Raw genomic sequence first — 14865 nt, 5'->3', positions numbered from 1 at the left:
AAGCTTAACAAATTTTGGATGACAATTTTTGAAGGTTTGTTTATAGCTATGGATTGGATCGCAGCAGCAACATTTTCTCATACAACTAGTATTCTTGTTTTTGGGTTTGTTAAGTATGTTCATATATTAGAAGGATTCAATGTGGAGTTTTTGCCCGAGAACTCTGGAACTAGGTGTTATTGTATTGGTATTTCTTGGTTTATTTTCATATTGGCAAGAACTGGTGAACATATTCATATTTTATTTGAGTTGGATGGTTTACAGAATTTCATTTGAGTTTCACATCTGGTAGATAACATATCATGAGTGTATCCCTGATGAAGCAGATATGGGGAGCATGTGCTTGAGGCCATTGAGAATCCAAAGTGGATTTGCCCTGTGTGTCGTGGAATTTGCAATCGTAGTTTCTGTCGAACAGCAAAAGGATGGTCTCCCACTGGCCTTCTCTACAGGAAGGTTGCTTATGAAGATGAGATAAGGATGAAGTTCACAATAGATTTAGCTGATGCTGCAGGAAACCAAGTTTTTGTGCATGTAACTTGTGGTTTCCAAACATTTTGAATTCTGTCCAAGTTCTATGATGGCCCAGTGAAATTGTAGTACATGATATTTGACACTAGTAGTGATTTAATGAGCATTTACCATATGGTGGTAAATTTCGCATGGTCATGATGCACGGGAAAATGAAGCAATAAGAAATGAAATCACTCAAAGTTTGATGAGTGCGCGTATAACATCAAATTATTTGATGCAAATGAAATATATATTTTGTTATTTAGTTTTGTAATTTAGTTGAATGTGTTAAAGATATTTTTAATATTATTTGTGTCAATGACAAATGTGTTTTGTTATTAAGTATAAGAAAACATAGAACATTTATTAATTTTACTTGAAGTCAATGAGAAAGTAAAAATTAAAATACTAATGAAAAAGGGTATTGATAGATAAAAAAAGAAATTAAAAATTCATATTGTATTTGCAAAGAATCAAGAAAGAAAATATACTCTTAGAAAATAAAATAAAAATTTAAATTATTTGGTGTCCAAAATTGTCATTATACAAACACAAAGCATAAGCCAGTTTAAGTTTATCAAACACTCTGCACAACTTATGCCACTATAAGTCACTTAAAAAAGTCAGTTTACCAAACAGTCAGCTACTTAACTTATCAGAAACTTATTCTCAGAAATAAGTATAAGTCAACTTATCTTATAAGTCACAGCTGCGCCAAACACACCCTCACTGACGCGGCCTTTTAACTTCACCGGCAACTTTCTTCTGTAGCCCCGACCTCCTCCTTCTCAAGTCGTCTCATTTACCTTGCTAAGGTGGTCAGGGCGCTGGATTTCGTTTTTGGTCTTCTAAATCACCTTGTAAATAAATATGGTTGGTTTCCTCCGATCATCGAATCCTCTCTATTTTTCTGGGATTTATTGCAAGGTTGAGGAAGAGGGATAAGAATCTGAGAAATGAAGCCCAATTTTTCGCCGATTTTTAATTTTGTGGATAAACTTGGAACTGGGATTTGGGAGAGAGATTTCTTAGCCGAAGGAGAATTGGGAATTGGGAGTGCCGGCGATGAATTTTTGGCGGCGGCTTCGGTTTTAACTTTTAAGGTTGAATTCAATGGGAACCAGAACAAACAAACAAATCAAGAGCGGTGGGGGACGACATGAAGGAGTGTGTTGTGTGATTTGTATAGAGAAGGGGCGGAGGTGCTGTGTGTTTCTGTTTCATGTGCAAGTCTTATATCAAGTTATTTACATTTAACACAAACAACAGCCCCAGGTAGTGGCCGTGTATGGAATAAGCTCTTCCATTAGAGGCCACCAATTTTAGAACTCGCATCGACTCCTAGCTCAAATTTCATGGCAGCCTTCATTCCACGATATATAGCCCAAAACGGTAATGAGACTATGGTGAGTACCACCTTAATAAAGCCCCTGACAGAGAGGTATAGGGGACAGTCGGTTATTGTAGAAGTACATTATTTATGGTGGCTTCGTGATTTTGGGCAGTACGTAAAGAGCAAGATCTCACTGTGTTGAATATAAGTTGATGTGAAGTATATATGAGGCCGGGGTTCTTTCTTTCAGTATGCATGTTATGGTCAGTTGTAAACGAGGTATTAAATGAAATATGGTAGTGGGTGCGGATTGAAGTTGGTATAGATAGAAGTAATGCGTCTGGAGTTCGGAGGGAGAAGGAACGTACAAAGTTCCGGTGGATACCTCCGGCGAGAGAGAGAGAGAGAGAGAGAGAGAGAGAGAGAGAGAGCTCTCAACATGAAACTGCAAAATTAATAGGGGATGTTACGATTGCAATCATATGCCCACAACTCCACATGTCTGGGAATGCAAAAGCACAAGGTCTTGATCATTTGCTTGAAGAGTTCATAATTTTCTCTTCAATTAAAGGGATTAAGGGACCATCGATCTGGGTGGAAAGTCTGCTGCTTTAGCTTTGCATGACATGTACTTCGTATTACATGTATTGCACAAACAACTTTACTATGCATATGGTCCCAAATCCTTACATCTGCCTAGACATTTTGAACAAGCAAGGAAACTGGTTGTCTTTGCATGAGAACAAGCTGCGTCAAACTCTAGTGACAATCACAATCACGTTAGATTTATTGTATGTTGAGTTAGTTCGACTCTACTAATATATAGCTCGATACGTGATAGAGAATCTCACCAAAAGCATTGAGAGAGTAGAGAAACAAAATTTATTTGTGACAAATGCAGCTGTTACTGCTTTTGAGTCTCTCCTAATCTTTCTTGTTCCCTAAGGCTTTCTATCCTCAATACTAAGCTTCTACTCGAAGCACCCTTTCTTGACAGAAAGAGATTAATAACCAATACTCTTTAGGTCCTAGCTGTCAACCAACTTTCACTTATACATTCAAATCATATCTAACAGAAGTGAAACTCAATTTAGAATTATTATGAAAAAGTGGTATATGTTGCTGTAAGATTATACACTATACATGTATTTCTTCATGTATATATATGTTGATATGTACACACCAAGGAATGTAGAGTGAACTATTATAATGTGTGTAGTTTTGTACACAAAGGAATAAGAGCTGAGATTGGTTACATGAATTTGCCAATATACCAACTTGAGAAAATAGCTACCTTACCAAAACGGATAGATCCATATTGCTATTTTATGATCCAACTTGAGAGAAAAACTGTGGCCAGTAGGTAAAGGATAGTACTGATGTATTAGCAATAACTTTGATACAAAGAATGTAATTATCTCATGTGTTATCAAGTAAGGGTTTTGAGTGAGTCTTCATAGTTCATACCTTCAACAAAGCTATTATTAACTTTTCTAATGACAGGGAAGTTGCTAGGCATTTTGGTCATTCAAACTCATATAGTATACAATTTTTGTTGTAAAGCAAGGTTTTTTGATGGGTTTGATACCTTTAAAGCTAGCCTTTCTTATAACCACCTACAACAGAAGAAAGACGGCCATCAAAAGGAAAAGGAGAAACTAAGAGAGTGATTCAAGGGAGAGAATAGAGGTTGAAGAAGAAGCAATGGCAACGCCAAAACAGTTATGGGAGCAGCAGAAATTGCAGATGCAGCTTGTCAATAAGAACTCCGGCGCCATTGTTAGTTACACCGGAAGTCCGGTTGATGACAAGGAAGAAGAGATGTCAAGGTCTGCATTGGCTATTTTTCGTGTCAAGGAGGAGGAGATTGAGAGGAAGAAGTTGGAGGTGAGAGACAAGGTCCAGGCTCAGCTGGTACGAGCTGAAGAAGCGAGTAGGCGCTTAACTGAGATTCGTGAAGTAAGTAAACTGCATTACTCCAATTCCATAATCTGATATTGGGAAGAAAAAAGGTTACAGATTTCAACTGGTACAAAGTGATATCTATCATGTTGCTTGCATTTGTTCATCGCAAATTTTCGATGAAGTTAGATAGAGGTTACTTTAAGATTAATCAATCTTTCAGGAGCTTGAATTACTGACAGATCCCATGAGAAAGGAAGTTGCAAGTATCCGGAAGAGGATAGATTTAGTTAACAAAGATTTAAAGCCGCTGGGACAGAGCTGCCAGAGGAAGGTATTTTATTTTGGCATTTCTGTTAGATATACATATATATGTTGTTGGAATTCTTTATGATCATGCTCAAATTGTCATGTAAAAATAGTTACTCTTGTTATATATACTACGAAAGAGTTTAATCATCAAAAACCACTACTTGGTTGTGTTTATGCATCTGTATGTTGCAAGGCATACAGCTTCAATTGTTTAGCACAGCCGCACATTTATATATCTTGGATTATAATCATTTTCCATATATGTAGTAGTTCTTTGCTAATGGGCACCAAATTAATGCCACAGATCGACAAAGCTTCTATGATTCTGGCTAAGATTTTGTATCTTGTTTCCATCCCAAGTCGTCTGATGGTGTTTATATATGCTGTTCACAGGAAAAGGAATACAAGGAAGCCGTCGAGGCTTTGAATGAGAAGAACAGAGAAAAAGCTCAACTACTTTCAAGATTGATGGAGGCATATTACTTAATTTTTCACTCTTTACATAATATTGACATACTGAAATCTGTGTTCATGTGATCTCTAAGCTAGTATATATATATATGTGTTCCCTAATTACTTAAGGTTCTGACCTTTTTTACATGCATGAATTTCTTTCAGCTTGTTGGTGAAAGCGAGAGACTGAGGATGAAGAAGCTGGAGGAGCTGAATAAACATGTTGAAACTCTGCGTTAAGATATGAACCGTGTGCTAAACTGCTAATCATTGTGTGGAAATGTGTTGTGAATGTGTGCCTGCAATTAGAAGCTTAACTGTTTTCTTGCAGTTTTGTGATTTTTGATTGTAAATTTCACTGGCTGTGTATTCATGAAGAAATTAAGGTGTAATTTCTTCCGTTATGTACTTCTAAAATTTGGTAGACTTATGTATTTCTGTCACTGTGTGTGCTAATGAAAATCATGACTTGATCAAAAAGGGGAGACTTGTTCTTCATCTAGTTCAGATACTAATCTCATATCACTTTTCCATAACACAGTAAAACTATTTTACTTTTCACTCCATCTCGGGTATATATTTTGCTTCACAAACTAGGGGTGTTAATCGGTGTGAATGGTTCGGTTTATAGGTGATACCGAACACCAAACCGTTCTATTTATTCGGTTTGGTTTTTCACTTTTTTTTTCAAAAACTAATTGTGTTCGGTTTGGTTCGGTTTGGTTTTTCTCTGGTTTATATCGGTTTTTCTTTCGGTTATTTTGTAAAGAAAATCGGAGTTTCTTTCCTTGTCTATCTACTTGATTCTTAACGAAATAAAAAGAACATGCGGACATATTTGCAAAATTCTATTTACAAGATATAGTTGCTTCACAAATGCATACAATTGCAAAAAGCCACTAAACAACTTATACCACATTAGTAGGCATGTTGTGGTTCCAATGTCTAAAATTCAAAATATTAAATTTTGACCGTCATATGTGATCAGCATATTTAAATAAGGATATGGTAAAAAATTCATCTAATGTTGATAATATTTGTGTCTCGATCGATGTGGTCACATTAACTTAATTTCATCTAATTAAGTGAATTTGTTCTTACCCCCTTCTTCTTGACTAGTTTTGGTGGATTTTTTCATGCACACACTCTCACATATATGTGATGTAGCAGCTCGTGTAAAATTTTCAAAAATTTTACGTTCCAGGGATAAGGCTACCCATAGGGGATAATAAGCGTAAAAATGGTTGACCGCCTCGATCGGGACATAAACGTTATCGAAAAGATGTGATTTTTTTACCATAACCATATTTCACAATACGTAACGCATCATGAGGACATATTTACAAAATTCTATTTATAATATATAGTTGCTTCACAAATGCATACATTTGCAAAAAGACTACTAAACAAGTTATACCACATTAGTAGACATGTTGTGGTTCCAATGTCTAAAATTCAAAATATTAAATTTTGACCGTCAGATGTGATCAGCATATTTAAATAAGGATATGGTAAAAAATTCGTCTAATGTTGATAATATTTGGGTCTCGATCGATGTGGTCAACATTAACTTAATTTCATCTAATTAAGTGAATTTGTTCTTACCCCCTCCTTCTTGACTAGTTTTGGTGGATTTTTTCATGCACACACTCTCACATATATGTGATGTAGCAGCTAGTGTAAAATTTTAAAAAATTTTACGTTACAGGGATAAGGCTACCCATAGGTGATAATAAGCGTAAAAATGGTTGACCGCCTCGATCGGGACACAAACGTTATCGAAAATATGTGATTTTTTTACCATAACCATATTTCACTTTACGTAACGCATCATGCGGACAGATTTGCAAAATTCTATTTATAAGATATAGTTGCTTCACAACTGCATACATTTGCAAAAAGACCACTAAACAAGTTATACCACATTAGTAGACATGTTGTGGTTCCAATATTTAAAATTCAAATGATTAAATTTCGACCGTCGGATGTGATCAGCATATATAAATACAGATATGGTAAAAAATTCACCGAATTTTGATAAAGTTTGGGTCTCGATCGATAACATATTTAATTATGTATATTAAATATATATATAAATAATATAATTTCTTTATAATATATATATATATATTCGGTTTTTTGGTTCGGTTTCGGTTTCTAAACATCCCAAACCAAAACCACACCAAATCTTTCGGTTTGATGCGGTTTTTTTCAGTTTGATACGGTTTTTTTTTCTTCAGTTTTTTTCGGTTATGGTTCGGTTTTTTTTTGGTTTTCGGTTTTCAATTAACACCCCTATCACAAACTCATCTACCATTCAGACAAAAAAAAAACACTCATTGACCAGAAAAAAGAAGAAGATAAAAACTCAAAGTCGGTGCGGGGGCGACAGAAAGAAAGAGAGGGAGAGAGAAGCATGGAGGAGGGTGGCGCCGAGAGCAGCCGCGGAGCAGCCCATGAAAAAGACAAAGAGAAAAAGCCCAAGGTGGTGGTGATTATGGGACCCACAGGTTCCGGCAAGTCCAAGCTCGCCATCGACTTGGCGTCCCACTTTCCTATCGAAGTAATCAACGCCGACTCAATGCAGGTCTACAACGGTCTCGACGTGCTCACCAACAAGGTCCCTCCCCATCATCAAAACGGTCCCTACTCTCTTCCCCTCCTTTTTTTTAAATTAATTTTTTGGTCAGCTCTTGGAAATTTGGAGTGTTAAATTGTGGAAATTGGGTTGGTAAATGTAGGAGTGCCTCATCATCTTCTGGGGACTGTGAGCCCCAATGTGGAGTTTACTGCTAAAGACTTCAGGGACTCTGCCGTTCCGGTAAAGAAGCCGAAAATTCGAACCTTTATTTTTTACTTTACTAGTGTAAAGAATTCCATTTTATTTTTCATTCAGATTGGTGATCATCAGTGGGCTCATAATTTTGCAGCTTTAGGGTATTTTGTCTTATGTGTTTAGTGTTGCTCTGTTGCTGTGGCTGTGTTACTTCTTGAATGCGCAGCAACTCTCATTTTATATCTAGACTATTGTTTACGTTTTTAAAAATTCAATTATCACCATACTTACGTTAATTTCCCAACTCTCACCTAGTGATAAAAGCTTAAACTCATCAATGCAGAGACAATTGTCTTTTCATATAATCTGTTGTTTGATTTCTTTATTCTTTTGGCATTCTCTTTTGTACTTTGATTGTAGCTTGTAATGAACTATTCGTCACTTCTGTAGCAATCAATACCCATAGAGATGCCCAAAACCGAACCCTTTAAAATACCTGTCCCCTCAATCCTGACACTCCGATTCTCCTATTTTCAATCCACACCACGGAGAACTCTGTCCTAACATGGTTGCCTAAGAGCGCCACTCACTCTGTACTGTTGTCACACAAGATACATTTGCCATATACTTTACCCATGTTTTCTCTTGCAGAGAACTTAAACATCTCCTGCATTGAAGAATACCATGATCTTTCAGGAGCAATGTTACACATCATATTTTTTGCCTCATTGCCCTATTTCAATGACGTTATGTTGGAAATTATTTCTGGTGTCTAAAGTGAGTTGGGCATTTCACCTTGATATTATTCTTTAGGTAAAATAGTTCTTTCGAGGAAAGAAGAGGTAAATGGTGCCGCAAAGATTGCTTGATCTTTTCAGTGGTGAGATGGGATGTAGGAGGATCTTTGAGTGAAGTTGGGGTTGAGTAGGTATGTCACTTGTGGGACAGAGCTCAATATGTGGCTTCACTCTGTGTGTTGGAATCTTAAGAGGTTGAGATAGAGCTTGTTCAGTCTTTCAAGCTATATTATTAGATTCCAATCCTGTTGTGGTTCAGCGTACCATTTTGGCATTTTCTCTATCTCATTGTTTCTTAGGTTGCTAGCAAGTGTTATTATTTTTTATGGAAAGTTGAACAAGACTTTTAGTAAAGCATATGTACAATGGGTTCACACGATACACTCATACAACTTCACAGTATTCAGCAATTCCAACTTAATAGAAGAAAGTATATCTGAAATCAAAATAAACCATAGGCTGACCAAAAATGTAGTTGGTCCCAAAGTTCTTCCCCTCATACCCATTTTTATGATGGTTAAATTAATTCCATTGCCTGGGTATAAACTTCCAGCTATATCATTTCCATAGAGTCTTAGCTTTGTACGGTATCCTTTAGCCAAAGCTTGAAACTGGGTACACAGCTCAAACCTGTTGGGATGGCTTACCTGGCTTTGTGGTATCACGATTGCCATTCCTCGTAACCTCGCTTATTAAGTCCTCCCTTGTATACATTGCCCGTGATGCTGTATCAAAAAATCAAACTTTCTTGAAGTTTAACAAATGCATTTCTGTAGTATCCTAGACATGTTTGCAATATCGGGGGATTATCTGTATCAGACTTGTAATCTGACTAGTTTCAGAATCTGAGGCTGCATTATATACTGGTGATCACAGTTAGAGCAGTGCTAAATATGATAGTTAAAGTCAGTTGGAGGTTGGGCATTAGCTTCAGTATTCTCTGGTGGGTGTTATTTAATTCAGGCTCAAGGCTGGTAGGGAGAGAGATAGTGTTTTAGTTGTTCTTGATGGTTATCGCTGTGAGGGTAAGGAAGTCTTCGTGAATGGTGATTATGATGATCAGAGAAGGTCAATTGTTTTTCCATGATCTGATTATGTTATATTTTATTATTTTTCTTGGATATGGTTCTGCATATATAGGATTCTTTATACATAGGATTTACAGGCTTTAGTATTGAAAATTATTGAAAATAGTGAAGCTTGTTAGGTGCTGGATCAATTTGTCTGTTGGGCCATGATGTCCATTTTCTTTGACTGAGTAATTGAATTTCCATGAGTTCTTAATATTTGGCAGAAACTTATGTGAGGGCTATCTGACCATATATGATGATATGTTATTGAAGATATAAAACTACTTGTATTTGATCCATTTGTTGTACAATTCTATACATTGTGTTTCATTCCGTCATTCTTTTTGTTCTACTTCCATGTTTGAATCTTCACAATAGTATTTTGCAATTTGTTTATTTTTCAAACTAACTTAGCATATTGGGTTTTCAGCTCATCAATGACATCTTGTCTCGCAACTGCCTTCCAGTCATAGTTGGGGGTACAAATTATTATATTCAGGTAAAAGACCGTTTCACTCTGACTGTTACAAATTGCAACGTTGATCTTTGTTTAAAAAAAAAAAAACTTGATGGATTATTCCCTTGATAGTTTGGTTAGTCAAGATTTTCACTTTGTAGGTCAGGTCCTGGTTGCACCATCTCATTCATGCATATTCCTTAGACCAGATTCTTCGACATGCTGCTTAGGTGTCAAATTTGAGATTTTATCTTTATTTTCTTAGTACACACACACACGTATATATGTATTTTTGAATTAGTATTGTTGCTATAAAAAATAATGGGTTTGTTTTAGCACCACCTGTTGACTGTAGAATTATATTCTGAGGCATTCATTTACTATTTGATGATTTAAATCCAAGAGTAGCCCTAGCAAAGAAAAGTAGTAATAGTTTTTTTTTTTAAATAACCCTAATCAAAATGATACTGGAAAGAAGTGTGACCCTTGCTTGCACTATTTTATTCAAGATCTCAAGTAGCCCAATATCTGCTGCCCACCTATGTTATCCACCTCTTCATACGTAATGCATAGATAATACTTGGGAATAACTAGTGCATAACACTTGGTCAGTAACTAGAAAGTTCTGTTCCGTACTAGGCTAATTGGAATTGAGCTATTTTATTTTCTTTTTCTGTAAGGAGCACTTTCTTTCTCTATAACAGTTTTAATTTTGGAAATATGTTTACGCAGAAAAAGAGGACGATGATACTTGACTGCTTCGATTAAATTGAACCAAAATATAGTCCTATGACACTGTACTTAGGACACCAATATTTTCACACAAAGCACAGTATCTCTATTTCTCCACCCCAAAATTGTAGTTTACCTCATCCAAACACTGATCTCAGGGTCTTGATGGTGATGTCCCACTCAAGGCTGTGTATGACATGTTTGTGGAGTGTGAGGTCTTCTGATGCATCCTGTTGAGTAGATCCAGGTACTTGCTAGTATCTTGACTATAAAATAAACCAGGAGCTTGACTTTAGATAAGGTTTCCAAGAAGTACATTGTTTTAGTATTAAATGAAATAAATGTGAAAATTGATTTAGCAACCCAAACAGGGCCAAATTCCTGTATACTTGCCTTCCATTTTTTTTTAAATTTCTGTGGTACCAGTAATTTCCTGTTCGGTGAATAAGTAGTGACATTTATCTTTATATCGATTTTGGATTTTTGATCCATGGGTTTAAGTATTAATTTTCCATTCAACGTGCATATTTCCAGCTCAATCACTGGTTTTTTTTTTCATTTGATCTTATTTTTACAACTTTATTCAGGCTCTTGTTAGTCCATTCCTTTTTGACGACGCAGTAGAAGATATGGACGAAATATTTTTAGGTGACCACCCAGGTAAAGGAACAACTTTAGCTCTTGGAATTTATTTCACACTAATATCTCTATTTAATTTGTATATAAATATCTTTATTTGGGATTTTTTTTCCTTTTCCCACCAGAAGTGGGACAACAACAGTCTGAGCTGGCATTTGAAGTAGACAATTCCAGATATAGCTATGATGATCTTAAAGTCATTGATCCAATTGCAGCTAACAGAATCCATCCAAATGACCACAGAAAAGTAGGTTATCTGCATATTAACTACTGAATTTTCCGGTGAATATATAAATTCAGATTTGTGTGCTTTACACTTTTTATGTTTCCAAAGATATGGCTGAGTCATCAGGCTAAGCTGTTTTGGGGAACAATTTACTATATCACCTTTCCTACAATCTTCATTCTGATTTGGTTCAATGGTCATCAACATTGATTAGTGCTTAAGGATGGACTAGTTGCAATTGTGGAAAATTCATATCTTTTGGAAGTGCTAGAATTTATTTATACAGATCAATACTCAAATCTATATCAAATATCATGTCTTTAGCTATACGGTGGCTCCATTACCAACGGTTCCTTCATATGAGGTCGTTAACAATTAAATTATCCAATATGCCTTGAATCTGGATTGGCATTTAATTTCAAATGTTGCATGGGCACAAATGTTTCTCAAGTTGATAATTATCGGATGACAATTAGCAACGATCTCTCCTTCTTGAGTGAATACACACACACACACACACACACACACACACACACACACACATATAATCATTTTTTATGGGACTACTGCTCTCTGATATTGAAGATAAAAGAATGGTTATTGCAAAATGATACATAAGCTTTTTGTACAGTTCATTCTTATGTAGGCCAGGTATTCTAGTGACTCTTTATCTTACAAGCTGTTGAATGGGCTTGCAGATTAATCAGTACCTAAATATGTATGCTCAGCATGGTGTTCTCCCTAGCAAACATTTTCAGGAAATGGCTGCAAAAGTCAGTAATCAACCTCTTTTAAATTTCTAATATTATATCTAACAATTTGATATCTGTATGTTTAACTGTTAAATGAAGATTATGTTTCCTGGAGGTGCTATTGTATTTTTGAACTGTCTCTCATCATGAACTGCTTATTTTTCCTTTTGACTTCTAAATTTGTTTGTAAACTGCTTGAACATACACAGTTACCTCTTATACATTTTTACTATCAATGTTTGATCGCCACATGAGTTGCCATTTAGTCATCTTGATTTTGTTATACAAAGATTGAAATATAACAACTTTGGTCATAAACTTATAACAATATTGTTATTTGTATGTTGGTGGACAGAACTGGGGCCGAGTTGATAACTTCAGATACAATTGCTTCTTTTTATGTGTGGATGCTTCTCTTCCTGTGCTGGATCGATTTGTGGATCAAAGAGTAGATTCCATGATTGATGCTGGGCTCCTTGATGAAGTCTATGATATTTTTACTCATAATGCAGATTATACTCGAGGTTTCCGACAGGCCATTGGGGTTAGGGAGTTCGAAAGTTTTTTGAGTTTCTACATAACTGAAGCCAGTGACGAAGCGAACCATTTGATAGATACGTCAATGTCCCTCAAGCCAGTAGATCTGGCAGCAGATAAGATATTGAAAGAGAATATGAGGGTCATCTCGGATTCCTTCATTGATACTCAACCCAAAGCTGTGTTAAAAGAAGCTATTGAGAAAGTAAAACTGAACACCAGAAGACTAGTTCGTCGTCAGGTTAGTGATATTTACAAATATGTTTATCTGATTCTAATGCTGAAACTTTGTTGAATCCTTTTTGTACGTTTCAAGATAATCTGTTTCCGTGCTAGGAATATTTCTTTGGCTGAAATATCTGAAGCACAAAAAAAAAATTTCTTTGCCTTCAAAAAAAATATCTGAAGCACAATGGATATCAGTTTAGCTTGTTTTAGGCTTATTATGGTTAATGAATTAGGCCTATTGGGCATTTGGTATTTTGAAAAACTACTAATTATTAAACTGGTTTTTTTTTGACTCATACATTATCTGTTGTACTTGAAAAGGCTTTGATCTTATTTAATTTCTTCTCATCTTCGAATTTAGTAGTGCACTCTTTAGTTGGCTAAGATTTATGCTTTTAGGATCTCTTTGGTTCTGGGTGGTAGCTGGCACCGTACTAAATGAAATGTTTAGGCGTTTGGGTGATGCTATGTATGACCTGGTTTAGAATTGATGCCTAAATGATACTATTTATTACCATTCTTTAATTTATGAGTTATATTATATTCAAAACGGGTGTAACCAAACGTAGCCTAAAGCTAGTTCAGCTTAAAAACTGTTGCATTACTAAGGGTGGGCTTAAGCTGAACTAACTTTACATAGTGCCCACCAAACGTAGCCTTAAGTTACTGCAGCTTAAGCCCGCCCTCAGTAATGCAAGACAGTTTTAACGGCTTAAGCCCACCCTCAGTAATGCAAGACAGTTTTAACAAGGTGAGAGGTACACGGTAGTCCTGCATACCCAATGACCCTTGAAGTGAAAAATTCTGAATATTTGCTGAATTGAGGAATTATCTATTAATTGGAGCTGATTTAATTTTCTTTTTCTTATTTTTCACAGAAACGAAGGATAAATCGACTGGATACAATGTTTGGATGGAACATACATTCCCTTGACGCAACAGAATCCATTCTATGTAGGGCTTTTTGGCTATTTGTATTCCTGGTTTTGTTTTTCTGTTCATATGATTTTCTCATTGTAATCCCTCTTGTATGTTGATGCACATCTTTGTATAACATATTGTAGGCAAATCGGATGCTACATGGGCTGCAGAGGTGGTTGGACCAGCTGCTGAATTAATTAGATCTTTCCTTAATCAGGAAGTAGCTTTGGTGACTAATTTAGATACCCTAAATAGCAGTGAAATAAATATGATACAAAGGGACTTGTGGACTCGGTATACATGCGAGGTAGAACTTAGAAGTGGTTTAAATCATTAACCGTACAGTTTTTTTATTCCTTGATTTTTTTTTTGCTCGTCTTTCTTAGTAATCTCCTTTTGTGGTGTTGTATGGACTGATAGATTAATTTGGTCATTTGTGACTGATATTTTTATTTGGTAGGCCTGTGGTGACAAGATCCTTAGAGGAGCACATGAATGGGAACAACACAAGCAGGGTCGTGTACATCGGAAACGAATATCTCGGCTTAAAAAGGGACGAAAATATTTTCCCGAGCAGCGCAGTAGCTAGAGCCTAGAGATCAACATATTTCCTAAATGCAAATTTATGTGCACAGTATAGCTGTGATGTTGATGATCTGTATACATGCCACTCTGCCAGTGAAACAGTGAAACTATTGATGCAGTTGATCTGAAATCACTTTTTTTTTTTTGCAATCTGAAACAAATCAAAGGATTAAGCAGATGCAACCATGAGCTCAAACAAACTGTATCCCAGTGTAACAAAGGAACAATCTATCTCACATACGACTGGTGGCACATCAAGAATCCAGAAAAGTTGCTGAGAGCCCTTGGAGTCCGACCACCTTAGCTTCAATAGACAATCTCCCATGTTTGTTTCAGGGAACTGATAACGCTTAATTGCTTATAGATTCTGTAATGAGAATAATATTAGAGTTAAAAACTCGAGGAATAAGGGAGAGGAGGGTTTTTGAACCAAAAGGAGAGGGGTATTTTGCACACTTGACCTTCCACCACCTCACTCGCAATAATGCACTCCAAAATTGTAGTTCATTTCAATTTCACATCTTCCCCCACTCCAAAATTACCCTAAGTGGGAAAGTGAAGTGAAACTTTGGTAAATGGGGTATGGGGGGTTATCATGGAAGGCTTTTCACGGCAGTGTCGGTGGTTGAAGT

The 14865-nt window shown here is 36.1% G+C and overlaps 2 protein-coding genes across 3 annotated transcripts; both read left to right on the top strand.

Annotated features, from left to right (window-relative positions):
- The first annotated feature begins 3332 nt into the window (after positions 1 to 3332).
- Positions 3333 to 4986, top strand: LOC126788054 (uncharacterized). The gene is made up of 4 exons (XM_050514012.1): positions 3333 to 3805; positions 3972 to 4082; positions 4454 to 4534; positions 4679 to 4986. Exons 1-4 carry the CDS (start codon positions 3551 to 3553, stop codon positions 4751 to 4753), a joined length of 522 nt encoding a protein of 173 aa, XP_050369969.1. The 5' UTR covers positions 3333 to 3550; the 3' UTR covers positions 4754 to 4986.
- Positions 4987 to 6922: 1936 nt separating this feature from the next.
- LOC126788045 (tRNA dimethylallyltransferase 2) lies at positions 6923 to 14534 on the top strand. Of its 2 annotated transcripts, none has more exons than XM_050513999.1 (10): positions 6923 to 7155; positions 7255 to 7334; positions 9587 to 9655; positions 10933 to 11005; positions 11113 to 11231; positions 11909 to 11983; positions 12318 to 12740; positions 13606 to 13681; positions 13792 to 13955; positions 14109 to 14534. In XM_050513999.1, the coding sequence occupies exons 1-10, from the start codon at positions 6930 to 6932 to the stop codon at positions 14235 to 14237; spliced, it is 1434 nt and encodes a 477-aa protein (XP_050369956.1). In that variant the 5' UTR covers positions 6923 to 6929; the 3' UTR covers positions 14238 to 14534. The 2 variants fall into 2 exon arrangements, with proteins under 2 accessions (XP_050369956.1, XP_050369955.1); XM_050513998.1 differs by having other exon boundaries at positions 11110 to 11231.
- The last annotated feature ends 331 nt before the right edge of the window (positions 14535 to 14865 follow it).

This window comes from Argentina anserina, chromosome 3, assembly GCF_933775445.1.
Source record: "Argentina anserina chromosome 3, drPotAnse1.1, whole genome shotgun sequence".
In the NCBI taxonomy this organism is placed as follows: Eukaryota; Viridiplantae; Streptophyta; class Magnoliopsida; order Rosales; family Rosaceae; genus Argentina; species Argentina anserina.
This window is presented reverse-complemented; position numbering and strand designations above follow the sequence as displayed.